Below are 26,196 nucleotides of genomic sequence, written 5' to 3'. Positions count from 1 at the left end.
TAGCAGCTTTGCCATCATGATGGAGAGGAGGATGAACCAGGACATGTACAAGTTCAAAGTTTGTCAACTAGCTTGGATTATTAAGTTCAGTGGAGGATTGTTGACACACATGGACTACAGTAAACACAGCAGACTGAGCAGGGACAACGCATTGTGAGTGAACCATAATTACCATTTATTATACCTTTGTTTCATATCTTTCTTTCTATCTTCGTTTTGAAAACGCTGGTCAGAATGTCAGTTTTATAATTACATGTTTAAAACATGTTAGCCTGTATCTGTAACACTGCCTCCGCTGTTTAAGACCTAGGCTGAATTTACGTGAGTATTTTATACAGACCGCTGTGTCTGCTTTGTTTTTAAAGACAAGTTTGGTGTCTTCATACTATTCCATGTCAGATAGCTGTGGTGCTGACTGGACAGCACACCTGGCCTGTTTACCTGTTCAGTACCTGTCAGTCAGCTGTCACCGTCTGCCTGTCAGCACTTTGCGCTGTCTGCTGTGCTGAACTGTTTTAGTTGAAATCTTTTTCCTCTTGTTATCCTTCTGTTGTTGTTCTTAAGAACAAACTTTGAGGTGAAATGGCTTTATTGGATGTTTTATCAGACATAAGCTCTGTTAGGGATTACCTCTGGGAATTTGTAGTGATTGTGTAGGACGTCTGTGTTTTTGATTCCCCATAATCCCCCATATCTGTAGCCTACATAAATTAAAAATTCGAGGGCAAATCACCAACCACATTTCAGTGCTCATAGGTCTACAGGTAATAGGCTACTGATCCCGTGCATCTCGGTAATTTGAGGTGGTGGTTTTATTACGGTCCGTGCGCTTTTTCTGCACTGTTTTCTGATTGGTAAAAAAATATGATATAAACAGGCTGCGTAGAACACGGTGAACATAGTTACGACATGTAAAGTCTCGTTATAGTACTTTTCTTTTAGTTCATTTCAGTTTATCTTCAAAAATTACTTTAGTTTCCCTTATTTATTAATTCAAACTTGCACTGTCCAAATGGAGCCAACGTGTGCGCTGCTGCTCTCTTATAAAGTGTCATGCCACTGCTCTGTCTCAAAGAGCTTCTTTTAACATCTGCCTGATTTTGTCTACTATCTGGCCTTATTCACTGACTAGGCTACAACAGTTGATCTGCGTAAGATGGACTGTTATTGGAGTGTAAAAAAAATCCAAAATTAGAGTTGAGAATAACATGTACAGCATCTTCTACAGAAAACAGTCAGTGAAAAGGTTAATATTTGGCATGAGACTTCACACTCTTATGCATGAACGTAGGGACAGTGCTTCTTCCTTTCTGACTGATCAGCTGCTCATAGATAATAAGAGTGCTGGGGGAATTTCAATTATTTATTGATCATAGATATCTACAGATTATGATAAAATAAAATAACATAAAATAGAAATGTAAAGGATACACAAAGGAAATGTCACCTGCAAACACTTTATGTTGCCTTTTGTGTGGAATTTAAAACAAGAGTGTACTGCACATTTTTCATTGTAGATTTCATGCAGCGCCTCCATGTTTTTCACTTGAAATTTTTTGTAAATTTCAATATACCATGACTTATCCTGTGCTAATACACAAACGCTAAACAATGAAATGAGGAGAGCATTTATATTTTTTTTTATCAGAAGTCTCCAGGTATTACTAATCCTGTGTAATAGTTGAATAGGCTTACTTGGCTCAATAAGTGACATATTTTGAAATGCATAACATAAAACAGGATATATAAACTAATGTAATGTTGGGGATAAAAATGCCTTTAATATAAGGGCCCCTTGAGAATGCTCCGCCCCCTTTGTGCAGAGAGTGTAGCTACGCCCCTGGCACTGAGGATAGTGTGGTGTTCTGAGAGGCCATAGGATTATGAAATTTCAAAGGTTTTGAGAGTTGTGAAGAGGTTTAGGTCAAATCATTTGACATTTTTACTTCATTTATTTTGCAAATTTCATAAAATACTCACTTTCATGCTTTTCCCTAGTCATCAGGTGTTTTTGGTTGTTTGGTGCAAATGAATGGGAGAGGATCTTTCAACAAATCATTTAATAAAAACCATCTTGCTCCTGAACAATCCGCCCCCCTTCTGAAATGATGGCTACGCCCCTGTGTGTAAGGATGCTAAAATGGGGGTGATGTGATGCCTTCTGTTAAAACCAGTTAGAAGATGAGCTGCTGCATTCTGCACTAACTGTAAGCAAGAGAGGGATTTTTGAGTGATGCCAGAGAGAAAAGAGTTACAATGATCTGAGATTGGACTGCATGAACTGGGTGGTGTTTTGAATTTTAAAAAGTATTAATTCTGATTTATTGAGTTGAAGAAAATTCTGAGCCATCCATCAGGTGATATCATGTAAACAGTCTTTTACAGTCCTCAGGTCTCAGGGGCAGGTATATCTGTGTGATGTCTTGCGGTACACCACAGGTAAGAGTAGAGATAGAGGAAGAGAGATTACCTATGGTGACAGCAAAGGTTCGCTCTAAAAGGTAAGAATAAAACCAGCTGTGCAGTATCCCTGATGCCCACCCAGTCTCTAAGACGTTCTACTAAAATACGGTGATCAACAGTATCAAATGCTGCACTGAGGTCTAAAAGAATTAAAATGGTTCCCTCCCCTCTATCAGCTGCTAAAAATAAATCCTTTGTCACCTTGAGGAGGGCTGTCTCAGTGCTGTGACCTGCTCTTAAGCCAGACTGAAATTTCTCAAAGAGGTTATTCTGAGACATAAAAGATAAAAGCTGTCTAGAAACCACTTTTTCTAAAACTTTGGTTAAAAACAGAAGCTTTGAAATAGGTCTAAAATTATTAAAATCAGAGGGGCCAAGGTTAGGTTTCTTTAAAAGAGGTTGGACCACAGCTTGTTTAAAAACAGAGGGGACTGCACTATTGATAAAATACTGGGCCCAACTGTTTTAAAAACCTCTTTGGTTGTTTAGGTGCACATAGCTGTTTTCATCTGGGCTAAAAATGTCAGATAAAAAGGACAAGGACACTGGCTCAAAACTTCTAAAATAATTAAAGTTTCTCTCCTTGTATTTAAAATATGGGCTGGGGGTGTAATATTATCCCTGATGTCCTTGACTTTGTTATTAAAATAAACTAAAAACTTCTCACTTAAATCATCAGAAGCATCAGTGAAATGGGAACGGGAGGGGGTGGTAATGGACTCGAAAACCTTAAATAAAACTCTAGGATTAGAATGATTAACTAAATTTAATTAGAATAAAATGCTGCCCTTGTGTCTTTCACTGCCTTTGGGTAGTTCTTCATCACTTCTTTTTAAATATCTTTAAAATCTTGCAAACGTAACTTTTCCCATTTTCTTTTATAATTCCTTTTAAGTTCATTAATAGACGCCGTCAGCCACTGCTGGGGTGTATTGTTCAACCTTTTCTCTTTAAAAGGTGGCAGGCAAAAGGAGACCAGGGCAGATTACAGGTGTGGTTAAAAAGAGAGACAAGCTCTTTTCTGTTAAAATTTGGGTAAAAGGCAGTTAAAGACGCAGAATCAAAAATCTCCTTAAACTTACCAGCAGGCTCTGAATTAAAAATCCTTCTAAAACCCTAAGAGCAGGTGCATTTTCAGTAAAAGCTGGCTGAGATAAAATCATGGTAAATAAAAACAGTTTGTGGTTTGACACACAGATATCCTTAGTAATAAAACCATCAGGATTAAGACCACTGTATAAAACCAAATCTAGCATGTCGCCTTTAGAGCGTGTGGGTTTGTGTATGCCTGGGTGAGATCCAAAGATTCAAGGGTTTCCAAAAAATCAACAGACAGAGATTGTGAGGGACAGCATATAAAAATGTATATTAAAATCACCTAAAATGAGAATTCTGTCATATTTGTAAAAAAAATGGGATAAGAACTCTGAAAACTCTTGAATAAAAGCTCTGCTGGCTTTGGATAGTCTGTGTCTTATGATAATTAAAACAGGGTCTTTTGATTTGATAATAAAGGCAAAATGTTCAAATGAATTAAAACTGCTACTATGCTGTTGAATGTTTCATAAAGTGGAAGTATCTAACACTATCGAAATTTATAGTACATAAAAGCTGTTGTTGTACAGTCTGATGGCAGTGGGAACAAAAGATCTGAAGTGCTCAGTTTTGCACCTGCCCATCTGCCACAGGTCATCATGGAGAGGGTGAGAGGGGTTACTCAAGATGGATGAAACTGTTGATCTCACCAGTCTTGATGCCACCCCACCAGCACACCACAGCAAATAAGAGTGCACTGGCCACCATAGATTGGTAGAAGATCTTCAGGAGCCTGTTGCAAACACAGAACGACCTGAGTCTCCTCAGGAAGAACATCCTGCTCTGTCCTTTCCTGAAGGAGGCATCAGTGTTGTGAGTCCAGTCCACTTTATTGTTTATGTAGACCCCAAGGTACTTGTGAGACTCCACCCTCTCCACTTCCTCCCCCTGGGTGATGACAGGGGCAGGGGGGCTCTTGTTCTTGTAGTCTACCACCACCTCCTTGATTTTGCTGATGTTGAGCTTCAGGTGGTTGGTGTCACAAGTGACCAAGCTCTCGATCGGACCTCTGTACTTCTCTAGAAAACTTCTGAAGGTGGCATGATCTGTGGAATGGTGCCAGAACAGCCCCCTGGGGTGGTCTGGTGTTGCGTTTCACCACCTCAGACACACAGCTGTCCACTCTGACAAACTGCTGCCTGCCAGTGAGGTAATTTAGGATCCAGGCTGTGATGTTGTGGTGTAGCTGCATATCCAGCAGCTTGTCCCTCAGGAGGCAGGGCTGGATGGTGTTGAAAGCACTAGAGAAGTCAAAGAACATGACTCTCACAGTGCTTCCTAGCTTCTATAGGTGTGACAGGGTCTTGTGGGTGAGAAGATGATTGCATCCTCCATACCGATGTGCTGCTGGTATGCAAACTGCAAAAGATCCAGGAAAGCAGTGAGCAGGGTCCTTAAGGTGCTGAAGAACCAGCCTCTCAAAGGTCTTCATGACATGTGACATTAGAGCCACAGTTCTGTAGTCATTGGGATTCCTGAGACATCCTTTCTTTGGTACTGAGACAATGAAAGAGGTCTTTCACAGATCAGGCACCTTCATCAACCTCAACGAGAGGTTGGAAAGGTGCTGAAGGACTCCTGCAAGATACCCAGCACACACCCTGAGAACCCTGGGGCGGATGTTGTCAGGCCCACTGGCTTTGTTGGTGCAGAGTTTGTAGAACTCCCTCTGTACCTGGCTGGAGATCAGAGTGAGACAGGGGGGGTGGAGGGGCTGCAGGGAGCTGTCATCACATATTGGTGTGGGAGCTGGGGGTTGAGGGGCTGCTGTCCACTGAAGCTGTAGGTAAACTGAGAGCGGGGAATGAAGGCAGGTTTGTGATGGGGAGGGGAGCAGAGTCTCCAGCAGGGGTGTGACCGGGGGCTGAGGTGATGGGTGGAGACACCGACCCACTGTCTGAGCACTCAGGAGTGGGGGTTGTGCCAAACCTATTGAAAAATAGGTTAAAAAATGGTTTCAGCTCAGCAGCAAAATCTTCTTAGTGCTGTCCTGCCCCATCTTGGCCTCTATCTTCTCCCTGTAAATGTTCTTAGCGTCTCTCACTTTCCTCTTCAGCTCCTTCTGTACAGCCCAAGCTCATCACAATCCTTAGCCGTGAAGGCTCTCTTCTATCTGTTAAGATGGCCTTTAATGTCCTTTGTAATCCATGGTTATTGCTGAGGAAGTATCAAACCTATTTATAGTTGGGACAATGTTGTCCTCACAGAAGTGGATGTAATAAGATATTCCTTTATTAGTCTCACAAGAGGACATTTCAAATTCAGTGATAGTCAGTGATGCAACAAGACAGACCTTCAGTGTCCTCACCATAGTCCTTCACAGTTCTTGTGCTGGCCATCTGCCATTTCACCACTGGCCTGAAGGTGGTCTCAAGGTGAACCAGGTTATGGTCTGACTCCCCCAGAGTAGGGAGAGAAGTGGACCTGTATACTCCCTTCCGTAAGCATGCAGGAGGCCCAGGGTCCTGTTCTCTCTTGTTGCACAGTCCACATATTGAGAAAAGTTAGTCAGGACAGGAGAGAGAGCGAGAGAGAGAGAGAGAGAGAGGCATGATTAGAGTCCCCACTGATCAGTATGAGGGCACTGGGATGTTGTGTTTGCAGCCCCGCAAACTCTGCGTGCGTGACACCACTCATGCTGGCTGCTGCAGCAGAAGGTGGGATGTAGATGAGAAATCAGGTCTATAAAGGTCAGGCTACCCAATTTAAGGCCATATACCAATGCTAGCAGTCCAGAAAACAGCATGGAATCTCTTTTGAGTCCAAATGTCCCTAATTTAAGCTGATATTAGTCTATTTTTCTTCCATTTTCATCAACTCCTCATAGGGCAGACAGCAGTGTTTTGCAGTTATAAGGTGCACTGAAATTGATGTCAGTGCAATGCCTCTATTGTGCGTGTAGCTCTACCTCTTTGGCCAGATAGGTAAGCATGGCACCCATACAGAAGGGTGCCAAAAAGTGGGACAGTATGGGTCAATTATTTAGGACCCTTTCCAACTTTTGATGGTGAATATACAAATAAAAACTACCGTGCCAAACAAAAGTTACCCAGATTGCTTAGTGGAAACAACCTATATGGCAATCACCTTCTATCAATGTCAGATAGAGTACATAAAGCTCTGGGAACACATTCCAGTTTTGTAGTAATCACCCTCCAAAACTTGATTTTTTTTCTGTGAGGTGTTTACATTTCAGACATGAACATAAGCACCCATTAATCTGTAATCTGCATTTCAAGTTGTAAGGAATCTATTTTGTTAATTTTTTGGGACACAATACCAAGCAGATGTGTTACTAAATTGGAGAAATTATCCCACATTTTATCACTAATCTTGCAAAGCTAATGGCCAGATTTTATATCTGTCATCAGATGGATCCATCTTGGATCTAAAAAAGGAGATATGAATTGTGAAGTCTTTGATTCTGATCATGGGGGTCATGATTTAATTTGAAATCCATTTTTTTATTCTCCCTGCTCTCTTCCCCCTGTTTCCAACTCTATCTGTCCTCCTCTATAAATAAATGCATAACCCAGGTTGACAGGTGATTATTTTAGCATCTCTTCCAGTTTTCTATTAAGGGATTGTTAATTATTCTTAGACATTAAAAGAACTTAATAAGTGCATAAAATAATGTTTTGAAGCATATTTGTTGTGCTTATTTAATTTACTAATTACAATAACAAAAATGAAACAGTGATATATTTTTAAACTGCAAAATATTTTACATATAAAATGTGTGGGTTTAAGCAAGAAAAGAATTTATCAGAAACTCATCTGTGAAAAACAAATCCAAATCCTTAACCATAAATGATGCTGTGAAAGAGCAGTTGTCATGTGTTAACAAGTAACAGTGTAAACTAGTGACTTTCTGGCTGAAAGTGTGAGTAGTTGTCATAGATATAACACTGTTAAAACACTGAACATTTCTGTTATGTCTAATAATTGCTTATAAGATATGAATTTAATAGAAAAATAAACAAATGGGCTCTTTTTAGTTTTCAATATCCATTATTGTCTCATATCCTTTTGACCTATAGTCACCAGTAACATGGTCACTTGTTAAACTCCAACATTGGTCACTGACATGAAACTTTGACGATAGATGTTATTTTGGAAATATGAACCACTCCTGAAGTAGGCTACATAGCTTTAGCACAGGAAGTAGATATGTTAGGTCAGGTTTCCTCTTACCTGGGGTTGTAGAATCCACAGTGAGTCTTTAAACTTTTCTTTTGAGAAAATGGGAGGGGCTGAATAACTTTGGGCTCCATAGAGAGTCAGGCAGTATGTAGATGTTTAAGGCACAGTATTATAAATGGCACACAGAGAAAAATACTTGCAGATACATGTACATTAAATTAAACTTAATGTGTGATTGTGATGTGACACCTCCAGCAGCTACTGGTGTGGTTTAGTTGAAGTGTCTGTGATAGTGACTAGTTAAGGAATAGTGTGGATGCAGCAGCAGTTTTACAAGAACTAGACAGAATCTCAGTATTGAACAAAAGCAAAGAACTGCACCAAAAGTTTATCTTGGCTGGCTTCAGCAAGATTGTAACTGGCTTCATTGAGTGTGAAGAATTTTAACCTGACATGACAACAGCTGTCTGTCAAACTTGTGTTATGTAGCTTATTCCCTGGGGCAGCACATGCCTCACAGGGCACTTGCTATGTTGCCCTGATTGGCTTATAATAAATGTGCCCAACAGAACATTAATCTAATCACCTTTGGAAATACATTTTCAATGGTTCTGAAGGTTCTGCCCTTCCCACACACTGTCTATAAGGTGTTGCCCATATTGATGTGAAATTAGATGTATGGCTATTAAAGAAGTAGTGAACACTTAAACATTTTTTTTCAGCTAAACACTGAGGTATCTGACTGAACAATGATAAAACACATCAATGATGGTGTTATTTCTGACATTTACACAAAACTGATAAAAATCTGCATTTTACAACTTTTAATTAGCTCAAATGGACATCTTTGAAAAATCTTTTCTGAAAAGGCTGTGCTTACATCACAAACTCTATATAAAAGTTAGACTGTTACCACCTCTAACTGACTTTACCATATAGAGACCCCTCCCATCCTCTCCTGCCTTCAGTTTCAGCTCCAAGAGCTCCAGCTTTAGTAATGCTGGTGCCGGAGCAAAAGGCCCAAACAGGTAGTGCTCAGGACCACCACAGTCCACCACCAATCCACAGCCTGCTTCAGAGGACTCTGGAGGGGAAAATCCTCCACCTCAAAAGATTGCTCTGAGGCAGCAGTGCTGCAGGATTCTGTGTCACTTTCTGGCAAGGGGAGTCACTGTCACTTCCACTTCATCTGGAAAACCCTGTACTTAAAAAACACAACAACAAAAAAAGTCCTTTTCTCCTCCCTCCTTTAGTACCATACTGCTTACTTTCTGTGCCTTTCTTGGAATTTTGAGATGGGTGGAGTTAGCTCTGAGCTGGGGGTTCACTTACACTTTAAATAATAAGACTGTACTTATGAGGGAAAAATGTGGTTCATAGTTACACTTAATATGAATAAGGTGTTAAAATTGTCATGCAAAATCTGCTGAACTGACTCTATCCATGGAGACTATTTCTGCTATCGTTCTTATACTGAGTTGTTGATCATTTAGAACAGTTTGCTCAGTTTGTTGAATGTTTTCAGAATTTTTTCATGGGCACCCAGAATGTTCATCATCTTTGACATCCTCCTTTGTGCTATTCAAAAACATGTGCATGTGACATAAAGTTTTCCCCATACACCTCAGTTAATGTACAAAAAGATTCGGCCATTGTTTTGTTCAATTTCAAATTAATGCATTGCTCAACTTTTAAGCTAATTATTATTATTTTCTGACGCCTAAGCAAAAACACATACACTTCAGTCAAGCAGTATCAAGTTCTTGTCCCTTTTAACAGTCTTTGTTTAAGCCATGCCAGTATCTCCCTGTAGCCAGATGCAAAGTAAGTTCACATCACTCAATATCTTATTTCAGTTAAAAAAAACCTCACAGCTCAAGGACAAATCAAAAGTCCTCAATCATTTACCGTTCTCCTATTTCCTATTTAGTGCATATCAAGTTCCCTTTTTTGTTGTTATGACAGGGTTTCAGCTAATTTAAGTATTTCTTTCATTTACAAATCCTGATTTGGTGTTTATACTTTGATCTAACTCTCCTGTCATTTCAGACCCACAGCTACCCCTCCATCAGCATTACATTGCCCTCAGCTGTTCATCCCTACCACATACCTGTTTCCCCTTGTTTGATTAGCTCACAGCTTTCTTTGCCAGCTCACCCCTAAAATTCACCAGATACATCTCCGCTCCAGCACGGCTGCACTGCTGTTTGACTGCGTGCCCCGCCTTCCATCAACTCCCACTGACTGCACTTGCAGTGCAGCACAGAGCAGCACCACTGGACTGCTAGACTTGCGAGACCGAGGAGTTTTGTGGTACTTACAGAATCACACCTGGCTGTGCGAGTAGAAACTACTGAAGTGCCATAAAACATATTAAACACATGTGAAGCCATTGTTCTGAACTGCAGGAGTAGGATGAACTTGATTTGTGTCTGTTTTTTCTTTCATATAGATTCTTTTGCATCTACTATGGGTCAGTAACACTTTATAAATAAATGTGCTTCTTTTCGCTCCTCTGACATGTTGATTACAGGCTCTGCTAGGCCCCATTAAGACTTTTTGTTGATGTAGTGAAAGGAAATACAGTCTGGCATAAGTAAGAGTATTTTATTTTGAAATTTAAACAGATATTTTAATTTGGTTTCGGCAACACTTCCTGCCTGTTTGATCTGCTCCGTGCTGAATTTATGCGCAGGGCTCCAGCGTCCTGCAGAAATAGAAGTCCAACGTATCTGCTGCGGAGGGCTCCAGACTGCCGGAGCTCTGCCGGAGGAGAGATGCAGAACAGCAAAGCTGGTGGAAGCTTTCTCATTGACTAAAACTAAAACTTATCTACTCCGTTATCGTACTGGAGTGGAGACGGACTAAACACGTATCTAGTGTATTTTATGGGTGATTCTCACAGATCTCTGCCAGATTGTCTTTGTGTGTTTCCCCCTTAGCATTTCTTAGCCTGCATTTTGTCACCAGCATTCTAACCTTAGACTGAAATATGGATACCCCTTTAGTCTGACCCTTTTGGATTTAGTTTGCCTGCCTGGAATTTATTCCTTGTATATATTTGCCTGCATTAGAGACTGAACCTACTCAGAGTCAGAGTATTGTCTGCCATTGGACCATGACAGGTTTAGTTCATATTAAAATCCTCAATCTGCCAAAAATAGCACATCTATATCCAATAGGCAGTCATTTACTCTTAGTTTAAGACAGTAGGATATCCAAAATTCAACAAAAACAGTTTTGAATGCAAAAAATAGGAATTTTAGAATGCAACGAAAAGAGAGTGCAAATAATTGTAATGAACAAGAGAAATCCTAAGATTAATTGCATTTAAACATTTTAATCTTTTGACAGCTCTATTCATAATGTTATAACATAATGGTAATAGTCTAAAATGAAGTATTTTTAAGTGTGGCTTATATTAAAAGTAAATGATTTTATGATTTAAAAGATATGATGAGGAAAATTCTCTTCAATTTTCAGTTCTTAACAACCAAGCCAGTGCAGTATCCTGGGATTGTCAGGTGTTTTGGTCTCTCAACATCACACACCTTCATCCAGGCAACCCAAGCCAGGGTTTATTAGACCCAGACTTCTGTCCGAGTAGCTGGTGTCCATGGATCACCCTACTTGATCCACAGCCATCTTGACAAATTTTCTGCAGCATCTGCTATGTTCCTGATGGTTCACTCCTAGCATCTTGAGTGCAATAATTGGTAAAGTAGGCCAGTAACTCATAATTCTGGTCATTCATTTTTTTTGTCCTCAGATCAAATGTAAAGTGAGATTATTGTTCAAAAAATGTGTTCTGTCTTGTAGTTATGGTTGATATTATCACATTAATCAGTGTAGCGAGACTGAAACATATAAGCAGTGTGCGAAATACCCGGCCACAATCGGGGGGTCCACCCTAACAAGTGCTCCAGTATCAGGCTGAAGTCATACACAGCATGCAGTATACAGGACCACAAGTAATGCATACACGCACATGAAACACTCATCACCCAGTCTAGCATCATTATCAACAAAGCAGCACACAACTGCAGGACCACAGAACAACTCTGCTCTGTGACCAAATAGGACCCTCGCGTGTCTCTCTCATGTGGGCACGCGCTCACACATACGCACGCATATGTGCACATATGAACCCAGCCAACCGACGTATGACGAAATATATATTTCAATATGAAGCACAGCAGGTCTATCACAATCAGTTAATTAAGTCTGGGTTTAATAGATTTTTTTGGAGACCCCAACTCACCGGTAGATGTGCTAGCAGCTGCCTCGCTAGAATTAGCTTGGGATGTCTCTGCTCCATCTTCATCACTGTTTCGGTTTAGTCTTTTAGATGTGAATCCAAAGTTTTCAAGCAAAGAACTCTGCTTTCTCTTTGACATATTTTGCTGAATTTAAGCACACTGAGTCCACAGTTTCAGGAGAATAACCAAAGTGGTAAGAAATACACAAGCTGTTTGGCAGGGTTACGCAAGGTCATTGTTGCGGAGCATTTGAAACAGCGCCCCCCATGTTTGGAAGCTTTATCAGAGACATTATTCTTCTGTATTCTTATATGTGAATAAATTCTTTACAATGAACTTAATTAAAACAAACATGACGTGCTTTCAAATGGCATTTGTAGCAAGTGAAAAAATGACGTTATAAATACTTCTCAAGAGACCCCCCAAAATTTTGCAGTTTAGGGTTTCAAGCGGTCTCTTGTGTCAATTAAGGGGTCTCAGACCCCCCTAGACCCCCTGTATTTCACACAGTGCATATAAGACATACTGCTTTGACTTGCATGGTGGAGAGTGACCATACAGCAATACCTCCATTTTTGAAGAAGAGCTCTGGTTTTTTCCATCCTCCGTTAATGAACAAAATGTTTCTACTTTCACAAAGTTGCTCTGTTTGCCCCTTGGTAAACTCTCCTGTCTGCACTGCTCCTCTCTGGTTTTCCAGGCTTGGTCTTGAGCAAAGTCTGAGTAGCATCACGAGTGGTGATCTCTACTGTAAAGTCAAGAAAAGCTGTGCTGTTAAAAATAGACTCCAGTGTGAAAACACTGAAAGCTACATTGTTTCAAATGAAAAAACACCGGAACCAACATGTATATATATTGGGGCTGTAGAAGTGAATGCGTTAATATCATGTTACTTCAAAATACTTTTAACGCCACTCATTTTTTTGTTGCACGATTAATGCATGCGCATTCTATGTGAACCTTGACCCATCCCGTAATTTTCCAGATCAGGAAGCGGTGCCGTCATGCAGTGCAAGCGAACAGGAATGGATAAAGGACAGAGGCTTTTGAATGGCAGGTTCAGCTTTGAGATCATGCCAGATGAGACTGAAGTTATTTTCTCCTACTCCTACTGAACTGAGTTACCAGGAGTTCATAGAGTCTTAGATAGCCCGTACCACTCGCTGGCCGAGCACACTGCCCCCAGCCATGCTGGATTGTAGTCCTTACTCTGCAGTCCTTTTAGGAGACAGTCTGACACTGGTGTATAGGCTATAGCTGCATCATGTAGAGGAGGAGGGGACAGAGCATCAGAGGCTGGTGTGTGACAGGTGAGCAGAGGTGCAAGACAGGTGAGCCTGACAGTGAAGCAGTGAATGCGTTCTGCAGAGTATCATAACATAAGCTAAAAAGCATTATTAGAGTTTGGGTCCCCTTTTTATTTATGAAGAAAAAATGGTTTGAAATTAAATCTGTAGCTCTTCTATGATCTGAAGAATGAAAAGATGTTAAAGTCCTCTTACTACATATAAGGCTGAAATTCTCTGCTTTAAGTGCGAAGGATCCAGGTATGATCTCCAGGGGATTTAAACTTAACTGACCATGTTTTCCCAGATGTGATAAGGAGAGCTGTTGTTCTGTGCTAAGCTGCTGAGAACAACAGAGGATTTAACTTCTAGAAGTTTAAAGTTGGACTCTACATTGTGGTGGTGTTCAGTAATGTTATATGAAGGTCTCCATCTGTTGTCCTTGTTGGGTTTGAGTTTGCTCTCAGCATATTTTTGGAGCATTCAGTATCTTTGAGCTTAGTCTAGAGAAATTTTAGGCATTATCTGTCGTTGTTTTGAGTTGTTGACATGAACAAACATTTGCATAAAATGCGCATTTTTGTCCACTTGTGTTGATAAGGGTATGTAAATTGTAAGAAATAGTCCTGTATGGTACAGGTACATTTAGAACAGATAAAAAATTGTGATTAATTTGCAACCGATCTCGAGTTAACTATGAAACTTGTGAGATTAATTCTGATTAAAAATTTGAATCTATTGACAGCCCTAGTATTCACACAGTTTGATAGTTGTCAGCAAGATTAGGGGGATATAGGCAGAAGAACACATATTAGTGTGGGCACTGAGGAATAAAACCAATTGAGATAAATGTAAGAAAGATGGTAAATATATATAAAGGATTTGCCTTGAGTGTTCAATGTTTCTAGGTGTTGTGTGTCTGTACCAAAGGTGTTTATTAAGACAGAAAAAAATCTTTGCGTTGAAATGAAGAAGACATTGTTACCTGTGGAAGCAGGTGGTTTAAAAGCTCTATTCTGTTGATGTTGCTGTCGATCAACCTCCCAGCGTACAGCTTTTAAGGGGACAGAATAACCTATTCCAATCCAAGTACATTTGTAAAGCAGCAAATGTGTAGCACAACAATGCCACAGCTAACTATGGCGAGGCCACTCTACTGAAACTGCACTTTTGTTGGTAACAGAATTGTTGCGTTTGGCTAGAGCAGCTGGTCAGTCCTCAGTTTTTTTGCAGCCGGATGTGTCTGCTGCCTTTGACATAGTATCTTTCACTGATGTTTTTTCAAAAAATTTGTTTTGGGGTGTAAATAAAGCAGCTAGGTTTGTTTGTTGGACGCTTACCTTAAACTGGATACCAGGATTAACAGGATTGTGCTAATTATCAGACTACAATATGACAGTGAAGGCAGGCAGCACACAAGTGAGTTTTGACAGTTCCTGTCTATGCCTCTGTGCACAAGTTATAAAACATTACACTTATTAATAAAACATGTAAATATGAATCAGCTGTGTCACCTAGAGCAAAAGTGAGAAGTAATGCTACTTATAACTACCTTGACTTTTTTTTTTTTTTTTCAATGTAATGTTTCACCAAACTTTAAATGAGCTATAGTACACTGCTCAAAAAATAAAGGGAATACATAATCATCACAATGTAACTCCTAGTCAGTCATACTTCTGGAATATCAACCTGTCCAGTTAGGAAGCAACACTTTTTTGTGAATCAGTTTCACCTGCTGTTTTGCAAATTTTGACAGAAAAAAGGTGGAAAAGAGATGCAATAAGCAAGACAACCTCTATAAAGGAATAGTTTTGCAGGTGGTGGCCACAGAACATTTCCCTCTCCCATTCTATCCTTTCTGGCTGATTTATGGTTACTTTTGCATCTTTCCAGACCCTCACTACTAGTGAGGCAGTATCTGCAACCCACAGAAGTTGATCAGGCAGTGCAGCCCATCCAGGATGGCACATGCACGCGTGCTGTGGTAAGAGGTTTGCTATGTCTCCCAGCACATTGTCAAAATCGTGGAGGAGATACCAGGAGACAGGCCAGTACACCAGGAGACATGGAGGGGGGCATAGGAGGGCAACAACCCAGCAGCAGGATGGCTATCTGCTCTTTTGTGCAAAGAGAAACATGAGAAGCACTGCCCAGAGCGCTACAAAATGACATCCAGCAGGCCACTAATGTGCACGTTTCTGCTCAAACTGTCAGAAACAGACTCCATGAGGGTGGTATGAGGGCCAAACATCAACAAATGGGGCCTGTGCTCACAGCCCAGCACTGTGCAGTCCGATCGGCATTTGCCAGAGACCACCAGAATCGGTAGATTCGCCATTGGCGCCTGTGCTCTTCAAATATGAGAGCAGGTTCACACTGAGCACTGAGCACATGTGACTGACGTGAGAGAACATTCTGCTGCTGATCAGCCTGTGATCTGAGTTTTGCACTTTTATTTTGAGTATGAATCTGAATCCAGTCCTCCATGGGTTAATGATTTTGGTTTCCATTGATTATTCTTATGCTATGCATTCCACTATGTAATCAGCATCCCCACTAATGAATAAAGATTTTCAACTGTAATATTTCATTCATCGAGATCTGGGATAATAAAGCTTACATGTGGCAGTTTCATGAACTTGTAATTTCTGTGTTTTAGAGTTTTTTGTTTTTTTTTTTTTAGAGCAAGCACCGTCTCCTCTTTTGCATGGTGGTGAAGTGAAGTGGGAGTAGTTGCAAACAAATAAGCACCTATGAAGCAGCACTACCACAAAATAGGGATGGGTACCGAATTCGGTACTTTTACAGGCACCGACCGAATTCCATCGGTACTACCGAGTACCATGCCGGACACGAAAGCAGCATTGCACACACGTGAGTAATGATGTCGGTAGCAGCTAACTGAATCAACAAAACAAGCGTGGCTGATCAGCTCCCGCTGTTTCCTGCTCGTTTGCCTCCCCCTCTCTCTCTCTTGTGACGAATCCTCACTATAAACACCGTGCTTTGCCTGTGTTTATCATGTGAATATCAACCATTGAAATATACTAGATAAAGGGATACGTTTGTCACCTAACAGACACTGAATTAAGGCATAGTGTGGATTGCCTAGTGTGACCGCGTCCTAAAAGTTGCTCTCCATCTCTCTAACTTGGCACAGCTGGCACCGTATGAAGCGCTCTGTCAGGATGGATTCAGAGTAATTTTGAAGGAGTGACAGAGCCACAGGCTCATCCTCGCTGCTTATTTCATTGCAGAATGAATCAATTTGCCGCTTTCTGTTAACTTTTTGCAGTATACAAATATAACGTAACAGACCCAGTGTGTGACGTTTATGCTTCTGCGTGGACGGTCACATGATTGATGAGTGAGGAGCAGACTCTGCTCTTACCAGGTAATGATGACATCTTAGTTTTGTTGGAAAAAGAACTGCATGAGGAAAAAGTATGGGCAGTACATGTAGTTCATGGTAGAGGAAGTAGTTCATTTACTTTCATTTGTAATACTCTAATCGGTAAAATGTTCTACCTTGTAGTTATTTATTTAGTTATTTTAACTCCATACTCTATTGTTCATTTGTTTTAAACTTATTCTCCCTCCATGGACCCCAACACACATTTTTCCAAGAGGGGAAGTAAAAGGAATAGGAGGTAGTGGGCTGGGTTTTCATTTGTGCAATATAAAGAAAAAGCCCTGGGTAGTTATAATAGTTTAGGTTTTCATGTTGGAGTCATTTTTTAAAAACACTTTTTTTAAACACTCATATTTGTTAGTGTTTTGATATTGAAAATTCAGAAGTTTTGAGGTTATATAACATTTATTCCTGCATATTATTCACACTCAAAAGTACCAAAAATTGGTACCATTGTGTACTGGTATCGGTTCACAGGTACCGGGAATTGGTACCGTACCAGTTCAAATGCAAAAGGTACCCATCCCTACCACAAAACCATGTGTATGAAGGCGACCTTACGATGTATTACAACAACAGAAGGGAAGGGGCATTGGCAATATGCACCTTTACAAACTGGTTGCAAACTGCTATTTACTCATAGAAGAGGAAATGAATGGGAAGTCCTTGAATGATAATTTGGTACAACATTTTAGGATTTTATTAAAAATGTTTACATATTTATGATATTTTTATGGCACAAGTTTGAAACCTGTACACCCAAAAAATGTTCTGAGAGATACCAAGGACAATTGAAGCAACAATGTGGCGTGCAAAGACACACACACACACACACACACCCGCACACACCTCCCCACCCACGCACACACAAACACTATAGTCGTAAGATGAACTGTAAAATAAATGTGGGGTCATTGTTGCATGTTGTAGCCATTCTACAGCTGGCAATATATTCAAATTAGCCCAGCGACTGTTGCTCAGTAGGTTGTAGGTTCAATTGTCATCTCCTGCAGTCCCATGTCAATGTCTGCTTGGGCAAGACACTGAACCCCAATTGCTCCCACAGCTTCGCCAGTGGCATGTAAATAAGGATAAGGATAAAGATAAACTTTATTGTCCGGGGGGGGGGATTTGTCATAGACATAAGTGCAGCTCTGTGTTTGAATGGGAATAGCTAATACTGATGACTAATTCTCCATAGCAACCTCTGCTATCAGTGTATGAAAATGGAGTGAATGGAATTAAAGGGTGTGAATGGGTAACTGTGACCAGTGGTGTTGAAGTAGTTGTAGTTTTCAGTGGACTATAAAAGCACTATACAAGCTCAGGTCCATGAAGCATTTACTATTTAAAGGTATGACAGTTTTCGGCAGAGTATTTTTACATTGGTGGGATTAACACATGAAGAGTTGCAAATTTGTGTATTGATTGTTTTTGTTCATCATCAGTTTATAGAGGTAAACAACCAGGAAAAACTCATGTCTGAATATATAAAAACTAAGACATAGTGTGTCTACTTGCCAGGGGCGCCGAACAGGGGAGAATAAGGAGAAGGATCCTAGGGGCCCATGATTTACACTAACAAACTGACAAAATAATATGACACTCAGTAATAAATGTACAATCACACATATATTTTATTTACAATGTATTGGTAACTCTGGGTTTATTTGTTTTGGAAACATTTCTCATATGTATTTTCAGGTAATTAATCTTAAGAAGATTTTATGTTCAAGTATTCAAAGAAAGAGAGAGGTTTGTGAATATAGAGTATCAGTCTTGCAGCAAATAATTGAATCTAAATGAATTTCATTGTATTTTCAATGCTTCCCCTTCCAAGTAACTGACATGTTCTTTTCACAAATATGGGAATGATAGTCAAAAATATCATTAAAATGCATAGTTTTATGTAAAACAGTATCAAAATTTTCTTTCGGTCTGATGGCTGGCTGTGGGGGGCCCAGTAATATTTCTTTTCATGGGGCCCAAAATCCCTGGTGGTGCCCCTGCTACCTGCACAGTGACACTGCAGTAATATATAGTACGTTTCTATTTTATGTCAAAGTGTACTTATGTTTAGTGTCCATGGTATTTCAGTGAAATACAGAGGAATTGTGAATTCATCATGATTTAGCATACAGTTGACTTGAGAAAAAAAGGTTTGATTTTATGTTTACTCAGGTTATAGTTTCTAAGCAATATATATTTTATCTAGACCTTTGTGTAAGTTAGTCTTCACAAAAGAGATATGAGTGTTACAACATATTCTCTCTCTCACTAGGTTCCCAATGTTGAACATGTCCACCCCCAGTGAGCTGAAGTCTCCCTGCGTGACTCGCAATGGCATGGTAAAGCTGCCCCCGAGCCAGCCAAATGGTCTGGGCAGTGCAAGTATTACCAAGGGGACACCTGCTGCCAAGAACCGTCTTTGCCAGTCCTCTTCTGTACCCTCCATCCTGCCCCCTCCATCATCATCCCTTCCATTTCACCATCACCACCTGGACAGCCCTGGGATTCCCAGCTCGCCAGCCTCTCTCTTGGGCTCTGATCTTGAGCCTGGAAAGCCTCTAGTGGGCTTGAAGCCATCCCTTCGTCAGTTTCCTCCTCTCACTCTACCTAAGCCTATGCTACTGGAGCGCCAGCTTGTCCTGGATGAGAAGCTGCTCAACCGATTGCTTTGGTATTTTACTACAGCTGAAAAATGTGTGCTGGCACAGGTGTGCAAGACATGGCGCAAAGTTCTGTACCAGCCCAAGTTCTGGGAGGGAGTGACACCCATCTTGCATGCAAAGGAGTTATATACTCTCTTGCCTAATGGGGAGAAGGAATTTGTCAGTCTTCAGGCATTTGCCCTGCGGGGTTTCCAGTCTTTCTGCCTAGTGGGTGTGTCTGACCTGGACATTTGTGAGTTCATCGACAATTACCCCCTGTCCAAGAAAGGTGTTCGCTCAGTCAGCCTAAAGAGGTCTACCATCACAGATGCTGGATTAGAGGTGAGTCAGATATTTGACTGTATTTGAATTGTGCCTTTTATCTTTGATAAACTGAGGAAACTCCATGTTAAGAGCCAGTATGCAACAGTTGTAAGTATTTCCACTTTCAACTATATTAGTTATGTTACTTTTTCCATTCTGCGTCTAAAAAAAAAAAACCTGCCTAATGCTTCAATCCAACATTTCTTTCTTTTCTTTTTGTTTTTGCTTTTTTTGTGCAAAGTTGTAGGCAATTTAATTTCATGCACAGTGCACAGATGCATCCCAACTGCTCAATGGCATTTTTTTCTTTTATTTCAAACACATTCAGAATTGGTCGAGTTTTATTTATTGTAGCAGCTGTTTGATTGCAAAACTTTTGAAAGGAGAAGTAAAAGTAAAACAAAACAATGTTAATTGGGAATAAAATCTAAAGTAGTAGTTTCTTATGCACAGTTTCTTAAAAACAATTGGTAAGACTAAATTGAAAAGATGATATTAAAAGCTGATTTTACAAAGCTGAAAGTTGGCTATGATGTTTGGTGGTGATTGAGAGAGTTCTTGATCTTCTTCACCCTGAGCTGACTGTGTGGTTTGCCACATAGCTTAGGCAAAAGGAGGCACTGCTATGTTTATGTACGGCTTAGCACATGCACATTTTTGACTATTTTCTTAGTTATTACTGTATAAATTTGAGTAAAATCACATCCATCTTAATTTAAATTTCGAATGCTTTTCTACAAATGTCTACAAGCCAAAACTGTGTGTGCATTGTGAAGATGCAAGAAAATAGATTGGCTCCAGGAATTGGAGGGTGGGGCTTAGAAATAGGTCAATTTGAATTTTAGCATTTGTATAAAAATTTATGAATCCCTTGCCTCATCACACTTTCAATGGAAAAAGGGCATACCTTAGGAGACACAGGTAAATCAAGTTAATTTAATTATTTGTGATAAATGATAATGCAGTCATTATATCTTTTCAGAAAATCATTGTCATCTAGATCCATAAGGGTTTTTTTTTTTTTTTTAATCAGAAAGACTCTTCTCTGTATATACAAGACTTATCTTATGGAGTCCAGACACTGATGGTTTCTGCTGACTTCTGCTAAAGCTTGAATGAAAAGGCTGATGAAATTGCAACTTCACAAAAACCTGTGAGTTTTTGTAAAAGGGCCTATGTTTTTTGGAGTGGAAAACATCAAAATTGATGTTTTCTCTCACCATAAAAAAATATCCCCAACGAACAAGTTGTCCACCATTTTGCATTTTGAGATTTCATTAACAAAAGAAAATAAAATGAAATTAGACATTTCCAGGCCTCAGGCTGGGATTAACTGCTCCTAAAAGATAAATTGAACCCCACGTAAAATTTTGTGAAAAGCAAAAAAAAAAAAAAAAAAAAAGGGGGTTTGTCACAAATAAATCCTAAGGGCTTGTCGAAGTGTATAACATCTGTCACACTGTAATTTCATTCATAAGCTGCATTTTTCTTTCCTTTGATGGCAAGGACATGGCAAGTCTTACTCTCTCTCTAACTGGCTACTTCTTGTTGCCTTTGTACATTAGTTGGTAAGAATATCAGGGTAAACCAATCAGAGGCAGAGTAGGGTCGGTCATAATCTGCTGTTCTCTGGGATTTCTAGGAACAGAAATGGAGCTGGAAGTGCAACTTTCTGTTAGCTGGCCTCTCTCATATCTCTCTCTCTCATATTTTCATGATCATTTGGCACAACCTGATCATTTACTAGGGCTGGGAAATTAATTGCAAATGAGATTAAATTGCAATATGGCCTGCTGCAATTTCAAATCGCAGAAGGTGCAATATTTCTTTAACTGGAGATCTGTGACAAAATACCAGTTAAAAAGTTTTTTTTTTTTTTTTTTTTGCCGCAGAGACATTATGCATTACATATCATGCAATCATTTTAGTGGCATATTTTTGAATAGTGTACAAAAAAATCCTATTTTCCTCATTTCTGTATGTTTTTCTTGTTAAATATGAGAGTTATATTGAAATATCACTCCCTTTAATACAACAGTTCATATTCAATTTGCAAAATGAGTTGAAACCATCACAATTAGATATTTTTTAAAAATTGTCCAGCCCCGGTTTAATCTAATATTGTGTTGGTTATAGTATAGATTTTATTATTGCTTGTTTTTGTTGGAAAATACATGAGATGAGGAACTTAATAAATAATTGCATACTAAATAGCAATTTCAATATTGAGTAAAAAAATTGCAATTAGATTATTTTCCCAAATCATTCAGCAGTAAACTTCACTACCTTAAATCACGCAAGAAGCAAAAGTTGACTGTAAAAGTTGCTAAAAAATCAAAAGTACAGGTATGGGGGTATACCTCTATTCAGGCACCGCTTTACAGCTACCTATTTGATTAACAAAAACATAAAAAATAAAAAATCTAGTTAATTACGAAAACATGGAAACTTCCAAAACTATAGATGTACAGTATTTGTGGTAAATTATGTCTTTTCATCAAGCTTATGGAGATGCCTTTTAGTCTGAAAGATTTTAGTCATTAGTCATTTGTCCCTACCTGTTGAATAAACAAAATGTTACATTATCCATTTTAAAATACAATATAAAACAAACATGGATAAAATGTTTCACAGAAAAATACCAAGCAATTAGGTTTAAAATTTGAGATTTTAAGTTTGGCTGGAAATGATGTAAATTTACATTTTCAACATTGCTATTTTCAAAATAAAACCTACACTGTTATGTAAAAGTCGAACTAGAAATTGTAAGTATCTGTTAAAAAAACAAAACAGAAATTCAATGGAATTAATAGTGGCAGTAGAAGACACCTTACTGTAGTCTTTTATTCATGGCTGTTGATGTCAGCGATGGCCCATGCTGGAAAGTTGGTATTGTGTACACCCATCTTTTGAGTGCTGCTTGCACATGATTTGGCCTGAAACTTTTTTTAGGCACACTAATATTCTGTTTTCAAATAAAGATAATTAGATAGGCAAACGAAATCACAAGTTACAATGCTATTACAATGCTCATATGAACATTGTAAAGCTACAGTCACTAAGCTTAGAAAGACTTCCCACTTCACATCTTTTCTAAAGTAACTAAGCATTAATGTGCAACTGCATCCTTTGTATTCCAGGCTGGTCTTTAAATTCTTAAATAGAAAGCAGAAATTACTTGACTTTCTGATCTGACATATTCTCAATGACTTCTTTTTATAATCCTGTAACCTTTTATGGTCTTTTTGTTGCAGGTCATGTTGGAGCAAATGCAAGGCCTGATGCATCTTGAACTTTCAGGCTGCAACGACTTTACTGAGGCTGGCCTCTGGTCCAGTCTGAATGCTCGACTGACTTCCCTCAGCGTTAGTGACTGCATTAATGTGGCAGATGATGCCATTGCTGCTATTTCCCAGCTTCTGCCCAACCTCTCAGAATTGAGTCTTCAGGCCTACCATGTCACTGACACAGCCATGGCCTATTTCACAGCCAAACAGGTATGCTTTCAAGCAAGAAAAAGAGAAAAAGTTGGTGCTGTACTGTCCACATTAAACAGCAATTAAAAATCCTGTTGGTATCTTTCACAGATATATAAGAATATAAGAAGCCATAACATGATGCTGATACCACAAAAACTCTATGGAAAGATAGTCTGGATAGTTAATAAAGTGTGCAAGCATGTTCATAATTACCTTTAACCAACAGGGCTATACCACCCATACTCTGCGGCTTCACTCCTGCTGGGAGATAACCAATCACGGTGTGGTCAACATGGTACACAGCCTTCCCAACTTGACTGCCCTCAGCCTCTCTGGCTGTTCCAAGATTACTGATGATGGTGTGGAGCTGGTTGCCGAGAACCTGCGTAAGCTTCGCAGTCTGGACTTATCTTGGTGCCCTCGGATCACTGATATGGCTCTAGAGTACATTGCCTGTGACCTGCATAAATTGGAAGAACTGGTGCTGGACAGGTCAGTTTTTTTGCGATCCAGTGCTTTCATCTATGGTATAATGTTTCTTAAATGAAAAAGAGAAGGATATGATAATAGTGGTAAGACTAGCCAAAATTGTTCTAAAATGAAAGGTACTTCTCAAAAAATAAGAATGAGAAAATATCTGATGTAGATTTTCAGCAAGTACCTACACAAGGGGCCAAGTAGCCATAACCTGTTTCAGGTTTCTGTACTTGTAAACTTTCAACTTTTGATTAGCTTATACTTATATTTCCCCAAACACAACTGATATCAAGAGTAGAAGTTTTGAAATGGGGCTACATGGGGCACAGGGGTTAGTGCTTTTGCCTCACAGCAAAAAAAAAGTTGCTGGAGTTTGCATGTTCTCCCTTGCACATGGCTTTCCTCCGGGTACTCTATCCCTCTCTCTCTTCCTCTCACAGTCCAAATGATGCTTGTTAGGTGAACTGGTGACTCTAAATTGATGGTAGGTTTGACAGTTAACATGATTTGTTATTTGTCTTATGCCCTGGGATGGACTAGTGGCCAGTCCAGGGTGTGTAATGCTACTCTCAATGCTTTGCTCAGTAACTACTGGGACTGGCTCAAGTCTCCACAGCTCCAGACTCTCAGGATAAGTGGATGGTTTGACATTCAACTTGGTTCTCAACTGGTGGGCTGGGACCCAAAAGTTAGTCGCAAAGCCGTTTGTAGTGGGTCACAGATATGCGTTTTAAAAAATATTTTACTAATGTCTATGATGGGCTTTTATCTGGAAGGACATGGCTCCAGCTCTTTGTTTCATCATGTGTTTTTTCCTGTCTTAAGTCCACTCTTACCTAATTTTCATTTAAAAAAAATCCCATTTGGTTGTATTTGAAAAATACACAAAATTTGGGTGATGATTTGGCACAAAGGAGGTGGTGATGCACCCTGGCACCAGACCAGTTGAGAACCTCTGGTGTCGATAATGGATGCATGGAAGTTTTGAAATCTAGCCTACCAGCCGAATCTTGGACACTTCAAAATGAATCTAATGTAAAAGTCCAAACAATTTAAGTTTTGTAAGAATAAAAAGATTAAAAATGAATACATGAAAATAAAATTTAAAAAATGTTTTATATACTTTATGTTTCAGTTTACATCACAAAGAACATCCTTAACAAGCTTTGGCATTTTAACCATACACAGTAAATAATGATGGGCCTTGTGTGTGCCAAGAATATACACGTCCCACTTAACTGTACCTTTAGCATCCAAATGTAACATTATAGATCTGCAGATCCATTCTGTTTTAAACCATGTTCTGACCCTATCATATGCTTGCTGCAACTGAGATTTCAGATTAATCCTAAAAAACAAGGCTTTTCACTGTCATTAGACCCTTTGTTTTTGATGTTATTTGCTGAGAGAGGAACCAGTGTATCCTCTATGAATTTTTTGTTTTTTATTACATAGCTCCAAATCTATGCTCATTGTTGTATAGGATTTAGTCGTATACAACTGGCCTTTTGGATCGCTTTTCTGGCCCCCATGGTACCCTGTCTGAATCCTAAGACTTACAGTGCATCCTGTCACTGAATAAAGAACCAGCATTTTCCATTTTCCAAAAGATGCTACTCTTGATTATTAGAGTGATTAAGGAATTGTGTGAATGTCACCTGTTACATCTCAAATGGGATGCAAGTATGCTTCTGGCTTCTACTGTTGAAGGATGGGGAAACAATATGGTGACTGACACAATTTTATTCTGTTAACTTGTTAGATCTGTATCCGTATTTACAAGGTAATATGGTTAGTGTTTTTTTTTAAAGGAGATGGGGCATGACCTTATAGACTTTATAACAGATATAGAGCCCAGTCAGAACCTTAACCCCTTACATCACAACAGCTGGGCTTTTATTTGTTTATTTTTATTTCACTGTGGTTTTCTGTAGTGTAAGCTGGTGGCTAGAGGTACATTTTTTAGATTTTGAAGTACATACACAGTAAACGGCTCACGTGACTATCTTTTCCCAAACAAGCTTAATTAAAGCTCAACACAATATTAACATGGATGTGTAGAAGGGTGTCATCATACATTTTCGATTGGGGACGCTCTGAAATTCTCATTTCTCAAATCAGTCCCTATTCTTAAAGTATATTTTTACAGATAACCCTGATTCCATGGATTACCTCTTCAGGTCAGTAAATCTTAACTTGCAGATCAGTTAAGGAAGAATCATATCCCTGATACAGCCAGACAGAGAACAGCATGCTTAGAACATTGCTGTTAGCAACATAAATGTAACTACGAAGGGTTATTAATTTAACTGCAGAAGGCACCAGAACTCTGAATGGACATCTCAATATAACTTATATTTTACAGCTACTAATATAATTAAGTTGAAAATCTGAGAAAAAAAAATGAAGCAGTATTAGCAACAGTTGTCTATTACAGAGTACACTTTCATTAGATTGATTCTATATCAATGTCTGTTTGATACCATGGTAACACAAAAGTCTTTGCCACCCAATATTGGTTCATTTCTTGTTTTTGATTTTTAAAATTTGCAGGTAGATTCCTGTACAGTCTAAACTGAACAAATACATTGACCATGAAAAGTGGGT

At 39.3% G+C, this 26,196-nt stretch overlaps 1 protein-coding gene across 1 annotated transcript in view; it reads left to right on the top strand.

The window, feature by feature from the left end:
• fbxl16 (F-box and leucine-rich repeat protein 16) overlaps positions 1 to 26,196 on the top strand; it is a 95,387-nt gene that overhangs the window by 30,056 nt on the left and 39,135 nt on the right. Inside the window, exons 2-4 of the mRNA XM_041778298.1 lie at positions 18,940 to 19,651; positions 22,888 to 23,130; positions 23,339 to 23,604. Of these exons, the coding sequence (XP_041634232.1) occupies positions 18,947 to 19,651; positions 22,888 to 23,130; positions 23,339 to 23,604 (1,214 nt within the window). The 5' untranslated portion in view covers positions 18,940 to 18,946. The remainder of the gene's footprint in view (positions 1 to 18,939; positions 19,652 to 22,887; positions 23,131 to 23,338; positions 23,605 to 26,196) is intronic.

This window comes from Cheilinus undulatus, linkage group 21 (genome assembly GCF_018320785.1).
Source record: "Cheilinus undulatus linkage group 21, ASM1832078v1, whole genome shotgun sequence".
NCBI lineage: Eukaryota > Metazoa > Chordata > Actinopteri > Labriformes > Labridae > Cheilinus > Cheilinus undulatus.
Note: the sequence above shows the minus strand (reverse complement) of the source record. Positions and strands in the feature narration are given on the sequence as shown.